This window comes from Lepisma saccharinum, chromosome 7 (genome assembly GCF_977018435.1).
Source record: "Lepisma saccharinum chromosome 7, izLepSacc3.1, whole genome shotgun sequence".
Taxonomy (NCBI): domain Eukaryota; kingdom Metazoa; phylum Arthropoda; class Insecta; order Zygentoma; family Lepismatidae; genus Lepisma; species Lepisma saccharinum.
Window position 1 is genome coordinate 198,007 of NC_139235.1, and position 25,776 is coordinate 223,782.

The 25,776-nt window shown below is 38.5% G+C and overlaps 2 protein-coding genes across 6 annotated transcripts in view; one reads left to right on the top strand and one right to left on the bottom strand.

The window, feature by feature from the left end:
- Window positions 1–25,776, bottom strand: part of lace (serine palmitoyltransferase long chain base subunit) — a 71,357-nt gene that overhangs the window by 22,637 nt on the left and 22,944 nt on the right. For 2 of the 3 annotated variants that reach the window (XM_083124870.1, XM_083124871.1), the window contains exon 2: window positions 8,053–8,273. In XM_083124870.1, coding sequence (XP_082980996.1) covers window positions 8,053–8,226 — 174 coding nt within the window. In that variant the 5' untranslated portion in view covers window positions 8,227–8,273. Of the gene's footprint in view, window positions 1–8,052; window positions 8,274–8,380; window positions 8,399–25,776 lie in introns of those variants that run through there. The other variant, XM_083124872.1, reaches the window with a different exon arrangement.
- LOC145989671 (uncharacterized) overlaps window positions 8,440–25,776 on the top strand; it is a 158,381-nt gene continuing 141,044 nt past the window's right edge. The window contains exon 1 of one of the 3 annotated variants that reach the window (XM_083124875.1): window positions 8,440–9,529. In XM_083124875.1, the coding sequence (XP_082981001.1) occupies window positions 8,581–9,529 (949 nt within the window). In that variant the 5' untranslated portion in view covers window positions 8,440–8,580. The remainder of the gene's footprint in view (window positions 9,530–25,776) is intronic. The other 2 variants (XM_083124873.1, XM_083124876.1) reach the window with 2 other exon arrangements.

Here is a 25,776-nt window from a genome sequence, read left to right on the forward strand (position 1 = left end):
GTGAAAAGATCAGCCTGCTTTTCTTAATGCAAGTCTACAGTGCTCACCCGTTTGTAGAAGCAAAATATGCGATGATCTTTAAAAGAAACATCATTAGAATTTTCAACTTGCTGCCACGCACCCTTTAGATATGACCTTCATGAAACGCAATATATGACTCTCCAAGAACTTGAAGTGACAATTCGCATGATATAGTTAAAAAAAAAAATCACATTTGAATTTTTCCTTGCAGGCACCATCAACCGAACATACCATATTTCACCGCATAATCGTCCCAGATTTAAGGCAATTTTCTATTTTTTTATAAAAATGGGGTGGAATCATTATGTGAACTAGGGATGGCCAAAAGTTACGGATCTGGATCCGGATCCGAAAGTTCCTGATCTCGATCCGGATCAGAGAGTTTCGTATCTCAATCCCATTATAATATTACCACACCTTAAAATGTATTATGATCTTCGATTACAAAGAAATTTTTCGTTAGTCCTACAAGAATTTTTTTCAAGTGTTGTTCCTAAAATACTTTGCTACGCATCCGCTAACACACTCGTGCACACATGTCAGAGGTGATTTTCTAAATGCCATTGAAACGAATATGTATTCATTCGAATGTATTGGAAATGAAAACACACATAAATGTGAGACATTCCATTCCAGGATGAAACCTTTAACACAAATAACAAGATAGAAATGTTATACAAAAATTATACAATTGTTCTACAGTTACAGTTCTACAAATTAAAATAAAATATTATAATATATGCAGTGTTAAATAATTACAAAGTGTAAGACTAACATGGGAGGTTATCTAAGTATCCCCCTCCGATTTCCATGAAACTTGGCAGTATAGTGGGGCCCAAAGGAAGAATTACGTGTTTTTTTGTTTCAGCTAAAAATCGGGTTTAGGGGGCAAAACCCCCTCAAATGTCAAGATGAAGACAAATTGAAGTGAGGATCTGACCCATGTGCCCCCCTCCGATTTCCATGATACTTGGCAGGTATATAGTGGGGCCCAATGGAAGAAATACGTGTTTTTTTGTTTCAGCTAAAAATCGGGTTTAGGGGGCAAAACCCCCTCAAATGTCAAGATGAGGACAAATTGAAGTGAGGATCTGACCCCTGTGTCCCACCGATTTCCATAAAACTTGGCAGGTGTATAGTGGGGCCCAATGGAAGAAATACGTGTTTTTTTTGTTTCAGCTAAAAAACAGTTTTAGGGGGCAAAAGCCCCTCAAATGTCAAGATGAGGACAAATTGAAGTGAGGATCGGACCCCTGTGTCCCCCCTCTGATTTCCATGACACTTGGCAGGTGTGTGTATAAACGGGCCCAAATAAAGAAATACGTGTTTTTTTGTTTCGGCTAAAAAACGGTTTTAGGGGGCAACCCCCCCCCTCAAATGTCAATATGAGGACAAATTTAAGTGGGCATTTGACTTATGTGTCCCCCTCCAATTTCCATGAAAGTTGGCAGGTGTGTGTATAAACGGGCCCAAATGAAGAAATACGTGTTTTTTTGTTTCGGCAAAAAATTTGTTCTAGGGGGCAACCTCCTCTCAAATGTCAAGATGAGGACAAATTGAAGTGGCGATCTGACCCCCTGTGTCCAGCTCCGATTTCCATGAAACGTGGCAGGTGTATAGAGGGGTCCAAAGGAAGAATTACTTGTTTTTTTGTTTCAGCTAAAAACTGTTTTAGTGGGCAAAATCCCCTCAAATGTCAAGATGAGGACAAATTTAATTAGGATCTGACCCCTGTGTCCCCCTCCGATTCTCATGAAATTTGACAGGTGTATAGAGAGGCCGTATGCCCCCTGTTTCTTCCTATGCCATATTTACGTGGTTTCGGGGTCAGATCCCCACTTTAATTTCTCCTCATCTTGACATTTGAGGGGGGGAATGAAAACACACAAATGTGAGACGTTCCATTCCAGGATGAAACCTTTAACACATATAAGAAGATAGAAATGTTATACAAAAATTATACAATTGTTCTACAGTTACAGTTCTACAAATTAAAATAAAAAAGTTCTGGATGTGGATTTCGGATCCGCTAGGATCCGGATCTGGCCATCCCTACTATACACCTGCCACGTTTCATGGAAATCGGAGGGGAACACAGGGGTCAGATCCCCACTTCAATTTGTCCTCATCTTGACATTTGAGAGGAAGGTTGCCCCCTAGAACAATTTTTTTGCCGAAACAAAAAAAACACGTATTTCTTCATTTGGGCCCTGCAAGTTTCATGGAAATCGGAGGGGGAGACTTAGACCTCCCTTGTAAGTGTATTAATTAATTACAAATCGCGCACGCACACTATATATATGTGTGTGTATGTATCTTATATATATATATTAGCAGGTAACAATATGTTATAAGCACATTCTTACTTTCCAAAGAAGCGCATGTGGGATGGCAAAACGGATCCGGATCCGAAAATTCTGGATCCGAATCCGAAAGTTCTGGATCCGAATCCGAAAGTTCTGGATCCGGATCCGAAAGTACCGGATCAGGATCTGAAAATTCCGGACCCGAAAAATTTTAGGATCCAGAACCAACAGGATCCGGATTTCGGATCCGGATCTGGCCATCCCTAATGTGAACCTTTATTTTTTTTGGTATTACCGGTAATTGATAAAAATTTATCACTAAGCTGTTTTGGTGCAATATTAGGAATTCACAAATTACTCGTGAGTGCACGTTCACAGACATTTTTCCGGTCTAAACAAAAGGTAACACATTACTTGTTAATGATTTGTGCATTACTGTAGAAATATTATACTCGACAAAATTTACTATAGATCTACCAAGCTTTCTGAAACCTCGAAAAATATGCAAACTACTGGCTTCCCCGTAACATTAACTAGTGACACTAGCGCCACTGCTCCTGCACCAGGGTTTCAGATGTGTTGGTGGATCTATAGTATTGCGAAGTATAGAATTACAATATTTTATCTTCTTTGCTGCTATATTTGGTTTCGTTATCTAGCATGCCGATGCAATGATGGAGTAAAAACAGGACATGACGATTATGCAGTGAAATGTGGTATACTACTAATTATCATCATCACTGATATTAAATATTTGCCATAAAATACATAATGGGAAATGCGTAAGAATTAAGAATACAGAGAATGTCCCCAATTTCTTTCCTACTTCTTATACTCACTAAATATGCAGTCCTCGTAACGTATCTGCAGTTAAGATTTGGGGGTCAGTGAAAAAATTGTACTTACGTCTATATGTTGAAAAATTACGTTCTTCATTACTGCGATCATTCTCCATACAGAAACATAGGAACCATGTTTGATGATATAAACAAGTGACATTCAGCATTCGTTGTGCTGTCTACAGCATTGCCACACTGTTCCTTCGTCACTTGCAGAGCATTAATTGTTGCTTCGTTACTTGAACGAGGTAGAAGAGCATGTGGAATGCTGACTTCGATTAGAGGTAAGTTAGGCAACGTTGTTCGAGCGTTCTTCTACAAAAATGGAGTCTTGCGCAGTGAGGAAGCTAGTGCTAAAAACCTAAAATTTTGTTACAATATGTGCTCATTGGCAAAACATTTAACTGATATCCCCACGAACCATTTTCGGTAAGGTTAAGGTAAGAAAGTATCTCCAATTTCGTTAATATTTGGTATATTAACTACTTTTGGCCTTCTAATCAGTACATTATGCACGGTTAGCCCCACGAACCATGCATAGGTAGCCCCACAAACCATTCACAGATAGCCCCACGAATCATTTCCGGTAAGTTTAGGCAAGCTTAATTAAAATTTTGATCCTAAAGCAATGCGATACAGCTGTAAAAAAAAAATCCACGTATATCGACTATTTTCCCTATTTCCACACGTGACCCCCGCATTTTAACAACAGATTCGTGATTAGAAGGCCAAATTTAGTTAGTATACCAAAAATTAACGAAATTGGAGACATATTCTTCATTCGCTCCGGGAAATGTTCCAAGTGTTTTAGCGTAATGTTTAATGGTTGTTGCAAGTTGTGGAATGATCTGCAATTCAATTACAATACTGAACACGATTGAGGATATCAATTTGAAGATCAGGGAAACTAATTTTAAAGATGCAGAATGTGATACGGTAATGGTTCCAATTGCTTTTTTCAAATTTTCCTACATGAAGACTAATTATCATAGAATTTTGGCAATCATGTCACATGGAATATGAACCTTCCTTAAAGTAATTAGCACTTTTTGGATTTCTAAAAAAAGTTATGTTGAAAAAAAAACTTAAAATTTACCTTATGCAAGCACATGGACACTGTATTTTCTGTTGACAAGTGACCAGTGACTAAGTATCGTAGACTAGTGGGATTTAATGTAGAAGTAAATCTGAACCTTAGTACAATGTATTTTAATGCTAAGAGAACCAAACCCAGCCTGCCTAACCTAACTACAAAAGCATATATTGAACAAAATCTTAAGTAATCGCTAAAACTCCACAGTATGAGTTTAACAGAAGTAAATCAAAATCAAACCATGTTATAATTGCATTCGTAGCATGATGAAATCGCAATAAAACAAAAGGAACTTGGTCCTGTTATAATTTCCACTAAGCACACAGGAGCATTATCATAATCTTAAGAGCATTACTCATATACACAGGGTGTCATTTTAATGGCACCCACAGACCACGTAAACGTACAGAGGACATCAAGACAAACAAAATTTTCTCAGTAACATATGGTGCGTAATTTCGGTGCTACAGTCACCCACAAAAGCCAGTTTTGCCACCTGAATTCTGGCAACCACACACAACATTTTATTGCATTTGTGACGCCATATCCCATCCTAAAGCGATGTGTTTCAGGGTTGCCAGGAACAGACATATTCTGTGAAAATAATAACAAAACACATTCTGTAACCTAACAGGAAGTAAACAAACGATATGAAAAATGGTAGAAAGAAAATAGAATTAAAGTGGAAGTGATCATATCATATTTTGTCTCAGATTACATGTCAAATACTTGCAAATCTAGTTACCAAGTTGGCATCTACAATTCAGCCTATCCACTTCGTCCTTCTGATACTAGTTGTCTGTGACACACTGAACAGATGACAAAATAGAAATGAAAAAAAAAAAAAAAATCAAAATTCCAAAGGTAAGCAACACATAATATAATGTATATTCAGGGCATTGTGAGGCAAGTGACAAAATGGTTCAAAATACAGGGATATAAGTAGTAGTAAAAAAACTCTCCGACGATGCGTGTTTATCTCCGCAACGGATACACATGTAATAGTTTGCAACTGTCAACAGGGGCAGTATATACGATACTGATTCATCATTAGATTGTTACAGTGGTTGTACGTGTTTTAGCCATAATGTAACAACGTGAACCTCTGATACTTCCGTTATCAGCACAAAAGGACTACAAGGCATCTGGACACAAACCTGTAGACATCAACCTTGCAACGAGATTTGCAAATATTTGACATGTAGCTGGGTGTAAACAGCCACATGTAAGCTGTAAGTCCAATAAAATTAATTATTGTTGATATTTGACATGTAGGCTGAGACAAAATCCGATATTGACACTTCATTTCGAATAAGTTTTTACGTTTTCTCATATCGTTGGTTCACTTCCCCCTTTCCCTGAGATGACTGCTGATCTTCTGGCTGGTAGACTATGGTCTTCGGTCTAGTGGATGCCTTTCTCGCTTCGTTTTACTGCAAATGTGGTTGGTAGTTTGTATTTTTCACAAAATGTGTGTTCCTCTCAACAATGCTGAGCGCTGTTTCGTCGCAGAAAGTGACGTCACAGATACGATCAAATGTTGTGTTAGGTTGCCAGCATGCAGGTGGCAAAACTGTCTTTTTGAACGACTGTAGCGCCGAAACTACGCACCAATAAGAAAAATGTTACTGAGAAAAGTTGTTTGTCTTGATGTCCTCTATACAAATGAAATTGTATTCTTATTATTATGTATTACTTTCGTCTCTTATTATTACTTATTATTTTTGTATTTGTAGTTAATCACTTTGTGCATTCATTTAATTTTGTGTATATCTTACAAGTATATATGTATTATTTTACTTTTAGCTCACTGCTCACATGCAGTTTATTATACATGTAACATTAGGTGACAAGGGTTAGGTGGCAGAGCAACCTATAGGCTGAACCTCGCCCTCTTAATAAAGAAATTTATTATTATTATTAACAACAACGATTGGAAAGCATGTTTGCTCATATGAACAAGTGACGTTCAAAATTCGTTAGTAATCTGCGAGTTGTTGGTGTGAGGAAGATGGCATCTTTGAAGGTAGGAAATGAAGTAATTTTGTAAGTTTTGCTTTGAAAAAAGTTATTTTTTTGTCTCTCTTTCAGTTTGGAACATATTAATAATATTAATATTCATATTTTGCGTACTCAATAATTTAGGACACTTAATGACTATTGTGTAGTTAAAATTTGTCGCTCAAGTGCTACGAAACTGACATTTTTTGACGGTGCCTGGTCGGAATCAGCCTTCAACCGTTAGAACGATGCACGGGTAGCTCCACGAACCATACACAGTAAGGTAAGGTTAGGTTAGGTTAGGCAAACTGTTAAAATTTGGGGTCATACTAATATCAGGAATATATATTTCGTTCTTAAAGTATTCAAAACGCAAAATCTTGCGATAAATAATGAGCAATCGTCCATTGCTGGTTTTTGCAAATTCAACATGTGAGCGCCAAATTTTAACTTCAGATTCATAATTAGGAGCCCTAAATTAGTGAGTATGCGAAATATGAACGAAATTAGAGAAGGGTCCGGTATTGTAAAATCGATCCATAAAGACAAACTATGTCTCCACTAAATAATGATTCTAGTCACCGTTCTTCATCCTTACAATTAATACATAGACAAAGAGGGGTTCGAGAGAGATAAAGTGGCATAATGTTACAATGTCACATATTCTGTTCCTTTCAAAGTAATCTTCCAGTTCCCAAAAAGCAAAATATGGGTGCCAAGGGACTAAAAAATATATCACTTCACAGCAAACAGCAACTGAACTAGAAACAACACAGAGATTGTGATGAGGCACAGCCATGATTTCAAAGCACATTAACAACTATATACATGACTTTACGAAGGCATTGAAAGGAGAAAACATACATTTTTATAAAGAATAAAATTAGGTAGACCAATAAGACTTGCAGCCACTTCTCCCCTCTACCTACACAGACATAACGTGTAGGTAGGTTGCAATAGTTGTGCATTTGAAATGCAAATTCAGGATTTTTCTTCTGAATGTGTGGAAGCAAAAATCAGGGAGGGAACATGATAAAAGATACATGAAGGTTGTTTTGGTAAAATACATCCAAGACAAAGCATGCATTGAACAGGCACCATATTTACATGTGATGGGTGGTGAAAGTAGAATCAGTGGCAGAGATAACAGTAGGTAAATTTTCCATCTCTTATTGCAGTTCATCTTTCTGCTTATAGTGCTTGTTTCAATTCTTTAACCTCACATTTCGAAAAACAAAATGAACAAACATTGACAATTTATCTCCAATCTCTTTGCCGGTGGCTGTACTAGGCAGTTCGATGTCACGAGCAAGATGCACATGCTTGTCCTAAGGTGATACACCCACCTTACCAGTAACCTAGCTATATTAAAAATTTGAGCCGGTTCTATTGGTAATGCAAAGAAAATCGAAGAACTTCTACTTCACATGTTACTAGTAAATATCTGAACAAAATAAAAGGTGTTTCAACTTCATGGTTAAATATAGCGTTTATATGGGATGCTAAAATACAAAATAATGAAAATACGATAAGTTTAAAATGAAGCAGAGTAGACAGAACAATTTCCCGCGTAATAAATTGAATTACGTTTGTGCGTCACAAAATTATTTATGCTCGTACAGGTGGCTGGCTCCATTATAAAAAATAACTCAAACTTTCGGCCAACTGTTTTAATGCATTAATTGCCGGCCAATCCCTAGTTATGGATTTGACACAAATCGTCTGCTATGCCAAACACAATTATAAATTACACAGACACTGATCCCTTATTATTACTAATAACTACACTTACCTGAGTATGATCAGTTTGTAGAAAGGTTGTGTGTCCATTTTTCTTTCCATTTTGGATTATGGTTCCGTTCAAGGCCTCTTTAGTTGTCACATCGCCTCCGACCCTGCCCTGTCTTGTGGCCATGTTTGATTCATGCACGGCACAGGAGTTGTGCTGCTGTGGATTGGGTGTCATAGTTCCAATTTCAGACGTTCTGCGCAAACGCAGGAAGAGTTGAGGTCCTGTAAAACGTGTATAATTTAATAATTGGATAATTGAACATAGAATATTACATTGTAAATGCTAAAATGAATACTAACATCTTAATTAGGAGGTACTTTATACATACCTACTGGTTTATTGTTTTTTAACACACTCTTGACCGGAAGTTTCACTTCACAGTATGACTCATCCTGCGGTTAGAGGGAGACTGTAAACTACCGGTCTGGTCTTGAGACTTTGACATCTGACAGCGAACGTAGCACGGAAAGAAGTTAGCCGACTTACCGGGAGCCACGTGATTTTTAGATTACTTTACAGTTTTCCAGTATGGAATCGTTAGGAGAAAAAGCGGTATCTGATAAACAAATACCTGAAGAAGTGAGCCACTCCCTCGCCAACTCAGGAGCTGAAATGAAGCGAGATCACGAATCTGTGGACGATTTCGAACATCTGGAGCCCGACTCATCGCCCCTTCGAGAAGGCGTAAGTCCAATTCTAGGAACAGGAGACGTCACCGAGAAAACGAGTGTTTTTGATTCAAAATCGGAATCTGTGAGTACTTCCCTAAAATTAGAGGACAATAAGGCCACTGAGTTGGATGATTTTTGCAAAAGTCTCTCCGGTGGTGATTCATCCCATCAAAAGGATGATTTTGCCTTTGCGGAACAAGAGTCATTTATCAAATCATTAGCAGGTACAGGTGCAGCCTTCCCAGAAAAGAACAATGAATTAGAACAAGCATCTGCTTTCTCAGACAAGAAAATGGAAGAGATTGATGATTTTCAGGCAGGACCAGGTAGTGTCGATGAAAACATGTTGAGTTTTGAACCATCGTTTAAAGGAAAAAGCACTGATGCAATAGGAAAGTTAGAAGAAAGTAGGGATTCCCCAATAGGATCTTCTCAACAGAAAATTGACAGCAGCTCGTTTGATCCGTTTCCTATAGAAGATAGCAGCAAGGTAAGTATTCAAGCTCCAAACAAAGATAATGAAGAAAAAGTTATTACTTCAGTTTTAGATGAATTTCCAAGTGAGGAAGAAAAAGTTGAAGAAGCCATATCCAATGCTGAAATTAAGGAAGATGATGCTTCAGAATTTGTTGAGTCTATCCAAGATGAAGAGCCACCTGTGACACCTAATGAAGATGTGTCGCCAACAAAAAGTGCTCCTCCCACTCCCTCAGCATCTCCAGAGCCAGTGGTAGCATCAGAAGGAAAAATAAGCCCAGTTTCAGTGGATATAGAGACCAAGCAGTTGCTAAATACAATGTGTCCATGTAAGTACAATACTGTTTATTTTTCTCACAGTATTTTTATTGCACTTCATAAGTATCAAGGTGGCGGTTAATTTTTCAGGGGAGACTACTTTCACTAGTGTGGTCAAAATATTTTCATTTTGTTATGTGGATTGCTTTTGATGTCGAAAACCAAAAAACTGTGATTGTCTACGCGTCACCCAACTTTCCGTATCCGGAAAACGCCTTGAACTCTCTATTTATTTCACTTTCCATATTCCTACTTACGTATTCTGCATTGAGAAACATTGCTGAAGGTGGCATTTCGCTTTTTTCACGGAAATAATCTATATTTTCGACGTATGAAGTAAGTTTTGTTAGTTTCTTTTCCCTTCGGTAACACGCTAAATGGCGGTCACAGTTTCACTACCGTGGTCGGCATGAAGTGTTTCCACCCTATTCCCCCCAAAAATACCTACGTAGCCCCACGAACCATTCATACATAACCCCATACTCCATTCGCGGAAACGTACCTTCTTCAGTTACAAAAACACGTGTTTGGAAACACTGACCGGGATTACGTCATCACACACAGGCAACATCCGGCTGGAAGGATATGGATGCAACAGCTTTCGTGCATCGGTCACACAATTATATAGAAAAATACATGATTTACTGGCAAAATTCAATGATTTCCTATCAAATTTTGCAGCATGGTAAATTTGCAATGAGGTTTCAGAAAGAAAACATACAAAAAAGAAATAAGAAAATGAAAAATGTGGCAGAGTACTGAATTATACAAGAAATACAGATTTTGAATATCGAAATGAGGCCCATAGTCTCTTCCTATCATCTAATTTAGATTGCAAGACCTCAGCAACGGAAGTCAAATGGGGACCTCAGTATCTGCCTGTGTCAGCTTCCGGGTTTTGTCTTGCAGCACTCCTCGCTGTGCTGGGCCAGGAGAGATGGCCAAATGGCAAAAGATGATTTAGGCAGAATCATACATTTTTGATGTTGTAAAGAATCTTATAACAACAAAATACTATGATTAATCATCATAGATTTTACTGTGTGATTATTGACACACATGAAGAATGGGTTAAGCAATATATTTTCTGAAATTGAAAAACTAGCGCAGAATATCTTTCTCTGTTAAATGTCGACACTTTCCAAAATTGCTACGAGAATTTTCTAGTAAATGGTTACAAATCATTATGGAAATCATAGGGGCCATATTTTGATTTTATCTTTTCGTAAACTAAACTGGGTGCCATTTATTCTTCATAAGATGTTAACAAATATTTAATATCAGTTGACCAGTCCAAAGAACTTGTGAGAGTTTTAACAATTCTGCAACCAGCATATCTGTTCTCTGCTTTGAACATACATGCATATAACAGAGATTCAGGAGAGAGTTCAGTTTTAAATTATGCTCTCTAACATCTTTGTGGGGAATAAACACCACTTGTATTTAAACTATAGTTGTCTAGAGAGAAATGGGGAAATGTTTATTCTTAAATTCACTTAGATAAAAAATCAAACTATTTTAATTTATTATTGATTTTTCCTAGTGTAGCTTGTTTTTATTGCCAGGTTAATCATTCTGGTAGAAACATGAATGATGCAACCTTCAATCGAATTTAAGAAAATAAAATTGTTACTGATTATAGGGATAGCCTTTATCGAGCTGGACTGTTCAAAAGGTTACTCTTTGCGACTGTGTATTACTCAAGCAACATATGGTTCATTTAGTTCAATATTCAGATAATATAATTAGTTTCTACCAAAAACACATTATTAAGAAACAAATAATGCAAAAATGCATCTCATTGGTGGTAAATTTCCTTTTAAACAAGAAAAAGGCATTTTTTTTTTAAAAAAAAATCCCAACCCTGCCAGTATATAATTGAAACTTGCATGTATTGTTTACATTGTAGAGTGTCTTTCTGCTTAATCTGGCCAGAGGACTGATTCTGGAAATAAATGTAGGAAAACTGAATATATCATAATTAATCTTGCTGCAAGATAACATGCAAAATTCCTGTCATATTTAGAAGGATCAGGATGTGATGTGATAAATTTGCTAAGTACCGTAACTGAAATTCGGCCCAGACTACAGTTTACTGTCAAATTTTGTGACTGAAACCTAATACATTCATAAGCATACTGCATATGTGTATAGAAGCATGTAACGATTTTCTCTTTTGTAAATGTGAGACATGAAAAAATATTCATAAACTGCCCATAATATATAAGAAAATAAGATTGAACTTTAGTAAAGTTTCAGACATCTGCTCAGATTTGTCTTTTATTTCTATTTGAGTTATTGAAGCATGAAAGCAGACTAAATTTTCATGTAAGAAAGTTCTAAACCTCACATGTAGTATTGTGCAATGTGTAATTTTCTTTTTCATTAACATGTGTTAACACTTCCAAAATGTATTAGTAAAATGCAGCTACAGTGACAATTCCCAAAGATGTTTGTTTTTGTAAACGTAGTTTATAAACTAATCTGCTTAGCTGAATGGTTAGCGTTCTCGTCTTTGGTTTGATTCCTAGTGGTAGCCTTCATGGACGTCCACAGGATTTTTTCCAGGGAGGGGCAAGGAAGGTATTTTTTCAAGGGGGGGGGGGGCAAACGAAGGCAAATTTTCACCAAAAATAGTGTTGTTCCATAAAAAACATTGCTTTAATTTGAATTTATGGTGTTCATGCAATAATTAACACAGATTATTGTGGCTAAAATGAAATTATATGTGTGAAATACATATTTTTTGGTTGACTTTCATTTTCCAGGGGGGGGTACGGCCCCCCCTTGCCCCCCTTCCGGACGCCCATGGTAGCCTTGAACATTTCTGTGTTGACTGAACAAACTGGGTGGTGCAACAGTCCTCACTTCGCCCAACAGAGATGAAACCATGCTCTTTAAATTAAACAACAAATATGCAATATTACATTGTATTAAAAAAATATTTTCAAACTTCCTTTTTAATTTTGTTGAAATTATTCTGAACTGAATGTGAGCCTGCTTTGAAGAAGAAACTAGTAATGAATCATGAAGACCCAATAGTCATGTGCCAGTAATAGAAAACCAGAGTAAGATAAGAAAGATAGAATAAAACTTGGACAGCCTTAAAACTTCACTACCTACTGAATGTAGTCGCCTTTGAAAATGCATGCTGTGTGATAATTTGGTGCCTATAATGAATTTTGATGTATTTTTTGTTTCTGTTATTTCAATTTCATTGGGTCCTTAGGGCATGTACTCCATTCGTTTATTTATAATTGTAAATGACAGAAAGATTAATGTGCTGTGTTTTGACTTGTGAAGATCTTGTACTTTTTTATGTTATCTTTTATGTATATATTGCAGTTTTATGGATTCCAGTAACAAAATAAATCAAAATATCATCAGAAACTTTATACAAGTAGTGTAATTTAAGTTTTGGTAGGGATATTTTATATTTTTTATTTCTTACTTATAGCAAATATTACAAGAAAGTAAAAGCATATAATTAATGATGGAAGACTGAATTTTATTTTCGTCAAATGCACATTGTATTCGTTCCAACTTAATTTTAAAGAAAGTTATTACCTGCTCATATAGTTGGAAACACTGTTCAGAGGGAATAGCATCTCCCCAGCTAGGAAAATTTTTGCTAAGCATCCTCCCAACTGTCTCACTGTCACCATTGTTAAACAATTGGAGCAGCTAACCCCAAGGCTCGACCAACCCCCTCCCTCGCAGCTAACATTTTCAGCTTCAATCGCTGGTTGGAAATATTGGGACTTTTATTTCACTAGTGACAAAGCACGGTGTCCAGTGAGGATACAGTACGAAGGTGTATGCCCTCACAAGCTGCGAGGACAACCACCAGAAGTTGGGTAGTTAGTGCTAAGGAACCTTTGAAGCTTCTTGCAGAAATGTTTCCAAATAAATTTTCAGTATGTCATATCAATATGCAAAAATAATAAGAGCAGCTGTAGTGTATGTGATAGTTCAGCATACATGCAAGGTTGTCAGCAGGCTTTTCCAAGGGCAGTGGCAAAACTACAAGGGGGGCTTCCCCCCCAGCCTTGGATGGAAATCAGTTCTGGGGGGGGGGGCAAAGGGCAGCTGCAGAAGCACAGAAGGCTAATTGCCCCTTCGACTTCAAATTTTATGGAAATAAAAAATACGTTTCGTAAAATATTCTTCCTCACTTTGCTCGCAATAACTGCTTTTCTTAGTCCCATCCAGTGAGGCAGGGGCCATTTTCCCCCAACCTTAGCTAGAAGTCAATTCTAGCTCACCTAGGGGCCGCAAACATTGAAGGAAAAGAAAAGCAAGGCTAGCAGAATCTAAGAGGAGCAAGACAAAAGAATACTCAAGATGTCCCTCCCCCCGGATTTCAAATTTTCTGCGAGTAAATACATTTCTTAAAATTTTCTTGCTCGCTTCGCTTGCAATAACTGTTTTTCTTAGTTTCATCAAGTATCGAATAGTGCAGAAATAACTTCACAGGTAACCTATTCAATATTTTTTAATTTTACAAAAGATTGGATCTAATTATCATTTCTGTGATGCATTGTAAATTACCAGAAATAGAAGGAAGACCAAATATGTATTTCAGACTGTTGCTGCTAAACAGTTTTGTATTAAATACACGAACAATTGTTTTGAGGAATAGGAACCCCCACATTTCTGAGACAATTTGTCATTTTTGCTGTTGGTTTGTTACGAGATGTATGAAGTTAATTGATTATGTAATGTATTTAAATAATATACGTATGTTACACGTATCTATTAAGAAAAACTTTGAATATGTATGCAATTAGTGTTAGTATGTTGCACATGTATTTTCTTATTTTACGTTCCACGATGTTGCATATGTGTAAAACATATCTTGTACATGAAAGATATGCATGTCATGTGTACATAAAGAATTATATTCGGAATGAATTTATCATGAGTTTTCTGTCTTTCAAAAGTACAGGTTGTGTAATTGTTTCCCATCATTAGCTAATGTGAAATTGAAGATGTTGAAAAAATATTTCAAAATCTTTGTTCCAACACATGCTTTAGCTTAGACTTCAACCCCCTTTTTGCGTGATTTACAAGGATAATAATGTTTTTGATACTACTACGACTAAATAATAATAATAATAATAATGGTATTAGTATTACCATTAATATTGATATATTATTATTGGCACGTTTATCCTGTACTTGCAGTGACGTGCACTGAGGAGTAGCTAGTCTAGCAGAGATAGATCAATCAATCTCAAATCTCTAATTATTTTCAAATCACAATATTTATTGTTTTGTTGAAGCCACAGTTCATATGCAACACTTTTTATCACTCGCTTCTCGTCCCTCGGTGCGTTCAGCGGCCTAGCTCGCTCTTTCTCCGCCTCACAGTTCCAGGTAGAAACGGGTTTTCGAAGGGAAAGGGAAGATTTCTGCCTCTACCTCAATTGGCCCCTCGTCCCCGCTCCAATGGTTGAAAGCCCGTGCTTTCAGGTCCTCCAGTCTATCTCCTATAGGACAGATAGGGGATTGGATTCCCTTCGCTTCCTTTGTAAATCCTCTAAAGAACTAAGGGGAAATTTTTCTGCAGTACTTCTGTCCTCTGTATTTACACTACTTTTTACACGTTGTACAATATGTATGTATAATATGGGATGTACTTTTATTATTTATGCAATTGGAACGTCTTATGTGCAGACAAACATTTTATGATATTTTGTAAAAAATATGGAATATATAATGATTAAATAACAAATATTTGCTCACGCTCTCTCTTGCTCTCGTTTTAGTAGTGTTTTATTTAAATATACTAATCTCTTGACCTCCAATAAAAAAAATAGAAGCTAAGCTAAACAATCATAAATACGGATGTATTTATTTGGGCAAGTGAACGCGCGTTCTAATTCTTGTTGTTGGTTTGGTTTATTTTACTTCGCTTTTCTGCCACATTTGGTTATCGCGAAAATGAGGATGAGTGATGACATAATGAAACTGATGAAGGGACCTCACAAAGAACAATTCAGGCCGGAATTCGTGACGAGCGTGCATTCTTGTTCTTATGTGTTGTACTCTGCCTGCAGTGAATAATGAGAAAATTAGAAATGAAAAATTTATCACAGAACTCAAAAAGCCAAATGAATATCATTAAAGAAAGTAGAAAAATGGTTTGTTTAAAGTTGTGTTTTGTTACCCATCGCTTTTTCTAGCTGTATAGATTTAATCAGAATAAGTAGCTAAGAGCTTGGAAAGTCGTGAGGGACAATCATAAACAGAGAATTCTAGGCTCCTGATTTCACAGTGCCCTGCGGATGCACTGGGAGGAAATTATTTGTATTTTCTTCTCTCTTCCATCGCTTTACCTAATGTCTGCCATGACGACGAACGTTGATTAAATTAAACGTGTGAAGAGTGGTTGCACATAAACACTCAAGCAAAGGCCAGGGTTCGAGACCAGATCCTTCAGTAACGAGATCGTGAGATGGGGAAATTATGGAAATCAAGCAATGCAAAATTTTTGAAGAAAAAAAAACAACAACCTTAATCATATATAAAGATGGTATTTGAAAAATTCAATTGAAAATTACTACTCAGGAAAAATGCAGTTTGCTTTACGATACCCACGTATCCGAATGGTTATTAGCGCCTTCCTCTCATCTTTGTTGTTGGCCGATCTCCGTGGGGGAGTGCAAGTGGTCGCGGATCGGTATCCGGTGGAGGCATATAGTGGTTCGGATCCCACATTAAACTATAGGTCTAGTCCCGATTAGCCTTTCTGTGTATAAAGTGGACTTAAATCGTCAAATCAACCATCAAATCAACCAACCGTGGGGGAGTGGTTACCACAGCGTGCTACAACACCAGGAGTTCCTGGTACGAACCCCTACCTGGACAAGGGTGTTCTTTGTGATTGTCCCTTCATTAATTTTGTTGTATCATCTTCGAGATTAACCAAATGTATAAAAAAGCAAATCAAATCATTCGTTGATTGATTGTTTGATTTGGTTTATTTTACTTCGCTTTCCGCCATATTTGGCTAATTGCGAAGACGATATGATAAAATTGATGAAGGGCAAGGGACACACGAAGATCACCCATTGCCAAGCCGAGATTCAAACCCGGCATCTCTGGCTCAGTAGTCAAATCAAATCGTTTTTGATTTTCAAAAGTGGGTGGAAGTTATGTGTTCAATTTTTTGTAGTCATTCCTAACTTTGCAATTTTTCCTTTATTTGACGTTCTTCTTTTAGGAATACTGGGCCCTAAAAGGGGGTGGGGGGATTATGACCCGTTGGGCACGCCACTCATTGCTACCCCAAGTGTCGACGTCACCGCACGTCACTGTGTACTTGCCCCCCCCCCCCCCCAGACAAAAATTCGTGGTTGCGCCTCTGGCATGAGAAGGTAAAGCAAAACTTCATTAAAAAGTCTGCTTCGGTTTGAGATTATTGTGTTCCATCAACAGCGTGGACCAGTCTTTCTTGTATTTGTCAGAATTTTAGGATGACATTCAGTTGGGGAGTGGCGCCTGATTGCCACACAGGGGACCCATGTTTGATTCCTGGGGAGAGTGGTATCAGGTGATTTTTTTTTCGACAGGCCCCTTGCTAATTATCGCCCTCTTCATGCTCGTGCTATTTTAGTCTCGAATTTTTCATCGTTGTTGGAGCATGCGACGTCATGAAGGATAGAAGGAACGCTTGGGCAGTGGACTGCAATGAAGCTTAAACAGGGTGACTCGGACGGACTGGAGGATTACGTAAACTTCGGGAACTTATTTCTTGGCTACTTACAAGTGAAAGCGATCAGGGGTACCCAAAGCTTTTCTATCCACGGTCAGCAATCACTTCAACTCCTCCCGGGGCATAATACACACTGATTCTAAAGAAAATACCGACTGGTGACAATGATCATGTGCGCCCGTGGATACATAATGGGCAGAAAAAAAAATATTTTTCCTTAAGCAAAAGAATCAAAGAGGCTTCATCTTGCTTCCTGACCGACAAGATCACCCGTGCCAAGTTTGGGTTCTGGAGGATAAATATCCCCTTCTCTGCTTTTGCACAGACAGGCTAGTCGGGACTGGACCTACAGTTTCAAGCGATGTGAAACCAAACCTGTTGTAAGGTCGACGACGTTGCCACTCTGCCGTCTGGGAGGTGTCTCTACATATAGTGAATGCGTCACAAGTTGTTTTTCTCGTTTCTGCTATATTTTCAGTCCTTGTATCCGGAACACTTTTAAAGGACATGTTTCCCAGGCGACATCCACCTAAAATGGTTTTATTTCCATTGCCGATATCGACACTACTTGTTGCTTCCTAGCATCAACCGCTGCCTATTCTCCCAAGAAAAATCCTCGGTCATCACTGGCGTACGCAGGAATTTATTAGGAGGGGGGTCGTATTGTGAGGGTGAATATCACATAACTGGGGGGAGGGGACACACTACAAAATATTTCGTATTTACAATTTTTAACCTTCGTTTTGAAAGATGTTCATCAAGCACCAAAATGATAACCGGCGCGGCGGCCATTTTGATGGGGGGGGGTTAGTATTTACTACCATTTTGGTTTTCCCGAGTTCTGTACTGCTTTCACATGAAAATATAGATTTTCTAAGAATTTCGGGAGGGGCTGCAGCCCCATCAGCTCCCCGCTGCGTACGCTAGTGTCGGCGATATATTTCAGGATATGCATGTTGTCCCCGATGGCGTAATGGTAATGATGTCGCCTGTAATCAAGGGATCCCGGGTTCGATACCCAGTGCAGGCGCACAGTCATTCGGATCCGACTTTAAACTGCAGGCCCAGTTCCGATTAGCCTATCTGTATACAAAGTGAACCTAAAACATCAATAGGACGGTAGACACTCCTCTTTAGCATCGTTGCTGCTTTCGTGTTGTCATTCTCCATTCTTTTTTCACGAAGGACTTCACCTTTGTCCACCCAAGTAACCTACAAGATAGATTTTCAGGGTTATTTCTACCACAGTTATAATCACACACACACAGAGGCGGCAATCATATAAATATGGGGGGGGGGCAAATGGACAATATTTTTTACATAATGTATATACTCCTTGAGGAAGTGGGGGGAGAAAGTGCCTCTTCCCCTAAGTCGGCGTTTACACACACACACACACACACACACACACACACACACACACACACACACACACACAGAGGAAGAGGGAGAGACAGGAATTGAGAAACCAAGAATTAGGGAGATAGACAAACATGAAGGAAGAGAAGTTGAAAACAGTAGAAGAAATAGAAGGGGGGTGAGAGAGAGATTGAGGAGCATAAGACAAAGGAAGATGAGGAACAAAGTGAAAAGAGAGAAAGAAAGAAAAATCTTAACAGCCCTGACGGATCTCCGCCACTGGTTATCAGATGAGCGATATCTGCTTGTGACCAACTCCCAGCGCATTGGAGTGCGTCGAAGAACCATTCCAGGAAGCCGTAATGTACACAGACAGAAATAGCGCCGCCCAAGTCATCCGGAAATTTCCCTGAGCAACGAATTCTCCTCCGCCAGGAGACTGGGGCGATTCCAGCACGGGCTGGATGGAAAGTTAGTAAAAGTTAAATTACTTATTCCTGTTGCATTGAACTTAAGAAGTTGTGTGCATTACACAGATATATGGTACCGATTCCAGACCTTTGGGCACTCCGAGAATGAGACAGATCTCTCTAAAATCGATACGAAACACAGGCTCTCGTTCGAAAACTTGGTGTGATGCCACAGAAAAGTCATGCATAATATATCATATATATTTTGTGTATACATTACAATACATTAATGTCAACAATGAGCCTGGTTGTATATACTCAGGACGTTTTTTTTTTGTTGTTTTTTTTTCATCTAAATGGTTTGTAGCATCGATTTTGAGTTAAATTTTCGTTGTTTAGCGTCGCTTTTCTTCCGATTTTTTGGTTCATCGCGCCATGAGAATTGATGAAGGGACACTTACAAAGAGCACCCCATGTCCAGGCCGGGAGTCGAACCCGGGACCCTCGGCGTTGTAGCGCGCTGCGAGGTCGGCGGTATGTAGCGTCGAAACGAAGCGTCAAACTAAATTTAATCGAGGCTGTATACACTGTGGAAATTTGTATGCTGGCCACGCTAGAATATTTCGAGACAGACCTTGTCGCGCACGAGACGAGACGACATTCAGCCAAATTTCGTTTCGATGCCATCCCCTATCGTGCACTCTTCCAGTGGCCAAGAGCGGGCTATGTACACCCGTTGAATTGCCGTTTGTGCTCCAGCGATCGTGCGATTTCTCTCATGTGGATCGAAGAAGCAAAGGGCGCTCAGACACATTGTATTCAGAGTTACAATGAACCGGGACCATCGTTTGCAGGATGGCTGTTCTCACGCACGCAGCCTTATTCCGGCGCTTCCATATTTATGATCCCATTGTGCACTTCTTCCTCTACGAGTAACTAACCCTGTGAAGAGATATCACCGAGAGAGATTGCCTCGTCTCGTGACTGACTCCATTCAGCGTGGAATTATATGAAATGCCCTTTCAACTCGTAAAATGTCATATTGCCTCCCGAAAGACGTGCATAAAATATGCTGAAGTGTTACTCGGCAAGGCTCTGAATTGACCCAGCGAGATAGATATTTTTTTTTTAATATTTCCCATTAACATGTTATATACAATTTGTTCATAGTTTTTAATTATTATGGCTACTAAATAATATTCTGAAATGTAATCGAACCTAAAATTTAACACATTTTCAATGCAGCATTTGAATTTGTTATTGCAATATTTAAACTTCCTATTATTGGGTAATAGATACTTGTTAGGATCATGCAATGTCATTGTGAATATCTAAATACATTTTTATTTGAAGCCCATCCACATTTTTTACAGACATCCAGCGTTCGACCCACATCAGAACGTGTGTAGCCGTCACTGATACAGAATGTCCTGTCGTTTTTGGCTAATCACGATAATGAGGATGAAATGATCACATGACACATTGGGACATTCCAGGCCAGGATTTGAACCTGAAACCTTTTGCGGCGCGACTGCGAGTTCGCCATTCAACGCACTCGGCCACCGAGACTGCTCGCATGTACGTTTAAGAAGGAACAATTGGTGTTTGCACGGATTTTATGAATACAACGGTTATTCCAAGTACGTGATTGTTTTGCGTTCCGAGTTCCACGCTTGATAGAACATGTTGATTGCATTTAGTCGCATAAAGTTTCATAACGAGATGCATTGAGGCAACCACTTAGTCACGCACTATTTTCTTCCAGTGCAGAAGAATTGTCGTGAACACTAGACAGCGTCATGACTTAAGCGTTGGTGACATTTATATTTAAATAACGTGTTGAGGTGCACGAAGGCTGTGAAGGCTGTGCGTCCGTAAGATCCCTCCGGTCTCTTGGAAGGGCATTGTGTGGAAATAAGAAGTGTCTTAATGAATTTTCTGAAAAGTCGTCCGTACAGGATTCACTTGTCACTGAAACGGAACATTCTTGACCCAACAAAATCCGACGTTCTTATTGGAAATTTCAAAAGGTCTGAAATTACGCTCTTACACGATCGAAGATAAATTTGACAAGGGTTTTACGTTTTACCGAAATGTGGCAGTGATTATAGCAAGAAAAAAAATAAGATAGCCGTTACAATTATAATAATTTTCCTTCCCAAAAGAAGACGTGTATCGAAAACTCGAAAGTAGTGCTGGTGGTACGTAGTGGTTCGGATCCCACTTTAAACTGAAGGTCCAGTCCAGATTAACTTTACTGTGAATAAAGTGGACTTAAAACACCAACTCAATCAAACAAACGAAAGTAGTGCGGTGTATTTTTTCTGCATTATAAATGTAATCCGAGACACCAGTGAAACTCTGTGATCGTAATGACATGAAATATTTCCACAAATAGGTGCCTTGTAATCAAGGAGTCCCTGGTTCGATGCCCGGTGTAGGCACAGAGTGGTTCGGGTACCACTCTAAACTCCAAACTGTAGGGGGGTGTAAGGGGTGACCTTCCAAGTAGTACACCCAATTGTCAACCTCACTTCCACATAGTACACCCTGGACTGCATTTTGCAGACGAACGAGGCTCTGGCGACTGGCCCCATGGCCAGTATATTTTTTTGTGTTGTCCTGTGTTTTGTCCTTGTGTGTGCTGAGTGCCTCTTTACAGCCTCAGCTTTTAACCGAAGTCAGAATATTTTAATATTTTAGTTACAACATGACGTTACAGTTTTGTTATTTTAGTTCTGGTAAGGGGCTGGACCCCCGCATAAAAGTGACTGGTGCAAAATGGCTTAAGTGCTGACGCACCAAAGACTTTAATTTCAAATTCTAAATTCTAAACTGTAGGTCCAGTCCCTCTCCCGATTAGCCGTACTGTGCGTGAAGACTTAAAACACAAACCCACCCTCACTCCCGAGATAGGTCTATATTTTGTTTATCTAAAATATCTAAAATAAAACTTAATATCAACAAAAAAGCTATTTTACAGTTCGTTGTTCAATGTCATTTATTATCCCATCTCTGTAGGCTGTACAAATATACATTATTATTTGAAGTACAATTATAATCGCCGTGAAATATCTAAAGACAATGTTCTACCGCTCTCCCCTTCTTTTCTCGCAAGTCACAGCCACGCGTTTGCACTTTGCTTGTCGGCTTCTGTTCACTGCGGAATAGAAATAAATGACATTTTGTGCCTCCATGCTTTTTTTATGTAATCTTGTTCAGTAGCACGTGCTCTGATTGGCCGACAGTCTTGTCTTGAAATGCTTTACTTAGAACAGTTCGTAAATAAGATTTCACGAACGTTGACCACAAACATGACATGCACTTTGACGTCATTTTCTTTAGGTGAGAAATTTAATATGATGTTCATGATTCATTTCATTGCGTACGTACAGCCTAAGGAATACGCCGAAACTCAAAGTTGGTATTCTTGTAATTTTGTGTCGGCTCCCTTTGTAACGCACCATGTTCGTCGCACTCGGCGGCGAATAAGGAGTCGAGGTTCTTTATGCACGGAGGGTCAATTGGGAAAGAACCTGCATCTTCGAGTGGATTTCCGACCACCGGATATCGAACCCGGGTGAAAACAGAGGCTTGGGAATATTTTCGGTCGCCCAAGTTCAAGACTACTGCCCGATGATAAAACCTTGTTCTGTCTTGTATAGTTTGAAAGTGCCAGGAATTCCCAACGTGACAATTACGAGTTTAACCCTGGTGACGTATTATGTTAACGTCTGCAGGACGTGATCGCCCGTGCTATTGTGAACTTCGATGAAATAATGTTAATGTGCGTGTGAAGAATACGTAACGTGATGCGTTCCACTTCCTCCTTCCTATCGCTTCGAGGTAGACGACCTGTCGTGGCATTGTGAATCAAACTGCATTAATTCAGTTGGCGAATTCAGACGCAGCTCCGTGGGTGCAATTAATCGGTGGCCGTAGAAGTTGCGGCACCTTTCTAAGTCAAGTCTCTAATGGGACTGGGACAACCTTCACGAGGAGGATATCACCATTTTCGAAAGAACTCTTCAAATTAGTTTCTTGGTTTAATATATTTTAAGATTGAAGTATAATTACAAGTCAAATGAAACCTTAAAAGTCCAATAAAAATTCTAGGGCAGACTGTACACAGCTCAAATTTACATGAGGTATTTACAAAACGACCTCCAGGCTGCAGCACTAATCAAGGGAGCTTCAAAACGCCATTTCTGTTATTTTAAAGATGGCGCCTCCTGTACACACTTGCACCAGTGAAGAGGAGCGGTTTCTTGCCCTCTGCCAGCCTAAAACTTACAGAAATTTCTCGGCAAATGAAAATTCAATATATCTGTGCATGCTTACCACACCAGAAAGTGTACTAATGGAGGTGAAAGTTCGACAATGGCCTCAGTTCGCAGGCAGAAGGGTGGAAAGGCCTTCGCACTGGCTCATAAGTAGACCTCGGACTTTAGGTTTATAACCTATGTTTTCCTTTGCAGGTAAATGAGGAGAACGTTACCTCAGTGTTTTATTTAAAAAACGCAACAACCGATGAAGTTTTATAGCGCCTAAAATAACCTATTTTGCTACCTTTTTTTAGGTTTTTATATATTTTTTAAGGTGTTATATTATTTTTACATCATACAGAGGTATTTGTTCTGTTTGGTAATGAAAAAATTCAATGACTAACTTGTTTGAAACATACTCTCTGCCGATTTGCCTCTCTAAGTCCATAATGTTTTGAAGTTCTAAACAAAACAAAACAAAATTTCTGGCGCCACTTTGCCTGTACAGTCCAAAGTGCAACCTTCTGATCCTTTTACTTTTGGTGCTTTCTAGTATTCAAATTTGCACCGTTGACTAAGCATCTGTTTAAAGATCATTTTCTGCATATAAGGTGATCCTCAGATAAAAAGCGGGATTTTGTTTGAGGATAATGTGGAAAATATTGTTAGGTATTGTGCAGGAAATTATACATAATTAATTTATCATATCGATAAATAACTTTTGCTAACAGTACAAGCATTAGTATTACAATAATTAGTGAATCATTTTGAAAATGATGCATAGACATGAGAATTTGGTTAGAAATTAAATTTTTTGATGGTTATATGTATATCTATTAAAATTCTCATTGTTCCTATGAAATTTTGTTTTTAACAATTCTGCCTAATTAGTTTTTTTCAGGATCTTTGAACCATTTTAAGTTTTTGGAACCTACTTCAGGATTTTTTTTAGTCTAATTTAATATTTTTAGAACCTATTTTAGGATTATTAGGACCTATTTTAGGAACCTAAAAGTAAATCCGAGGTTTACTCATAAGTGACTGCACGTGGACCCCAAAGACTTATTCTTCTTAAGGTATGCAGACACTAACTCATTCAAAGTTGAAAATATATGTAGATCAGCAAGAGGTCTGTGCTAAATTGCAGCCAACTTGTGCAATCCTATATACAGGATAACAAACAAAAACAAATTAAGGTTTTCTTTTGACTCTTCCTTGTACTTAGCCATCATTAGTATAAGTTTCTAATATTTGTTTTTTAACTCCTGATGCGGGGAAGCCGAACAAGTCTCACGGGAAAGTATCTCGAAAAGACTATTAGGAGATTTGGAAGACGCACTTTGGAGGATTGTCACTGAAATTGTTTCTTGAAAGTTTTCCGATGTGATGTTCGGTCCTTACGAAACTTCGCTGCTGCGGTAAATTGATTTTTGATGCATGCTTTCGTAACAAACAACCCAGTCCCATTTAATTCCGACATTTTGCATCAAGGATCGTTGAGAAGAGCGTACTCTTTTGAATCTTGCTCTGCCGAAAAGCTTAATTTGACGGAAGATTGACAACGTAAATTGGGAAAGATTTTACTACTCGACGAGATCAGGGGTCGTCGTATTTCTTCCTACCATTGAGATCATCGTAAAGGACAGTAATTGCAGGCAGAGTATGACCAACTCTTGCGTAAGGAAATTAAAGTGTAAAACTCTCAATTGGTGGAAGGCCTCGCGAATAATACATTGAAAATCCCATAAATCTTGGTAGTGATTGCTGCCACAACAGTTAAGCAATCCGTTTAGCTGACATGACGTCATTAGTGTGAGGTTAGGTTAGTTTAGATAGAAGAAGAGGAAGAAAACGTGTTGTGGTACTATTGCAACCATAAATCTTAAGTCTGCGTCTACTCAATGAGACTGAACAACCAACCAACCGCAATCGAAGGAGAAATCCTTAATAAGTGTAATGATAACAAATTACCTCTGTCTTTATAATTTGCTTATGTAAGTTGAGATGTTGGCCCGCAAATTAGATTTCTTGAACTTCACTACACTATTTTGTTAAATAACATTGTAACTCATCATTCTCAAAGCAACGCTTGTGAGCAGTTTGCAAGTTATATTAATAACTTACGATTCATGTTATTATAATTAATAAAATCTACACGCACAACGAAAATTCACAATTCAGTCAATCCTGTACAAAAATAATCGTAATTGTCAAAATGTTGGTGACACTTGTGTTTACACAGTGTTTGGCATACCCCCTCACCGTAACAGCAGAAGACGTGAGTGCATCAGCAACTGAGTCCACGTGATTTATTGGCCGGAAACCAGCAGGAGTTATTCCTAACTTTCTACAGCTTGCAATCGAAGGGTTAGGTCACCGATGTCAGAGGAATCAAGGGATTGCATCCAAGGGCAGAGAATATTTTACCTTGTTTCTTTTGGTTAACGGCATGGTAAATAACAAAAACACAAATATGAGAATGAATATAGAGAACAACAATAAGA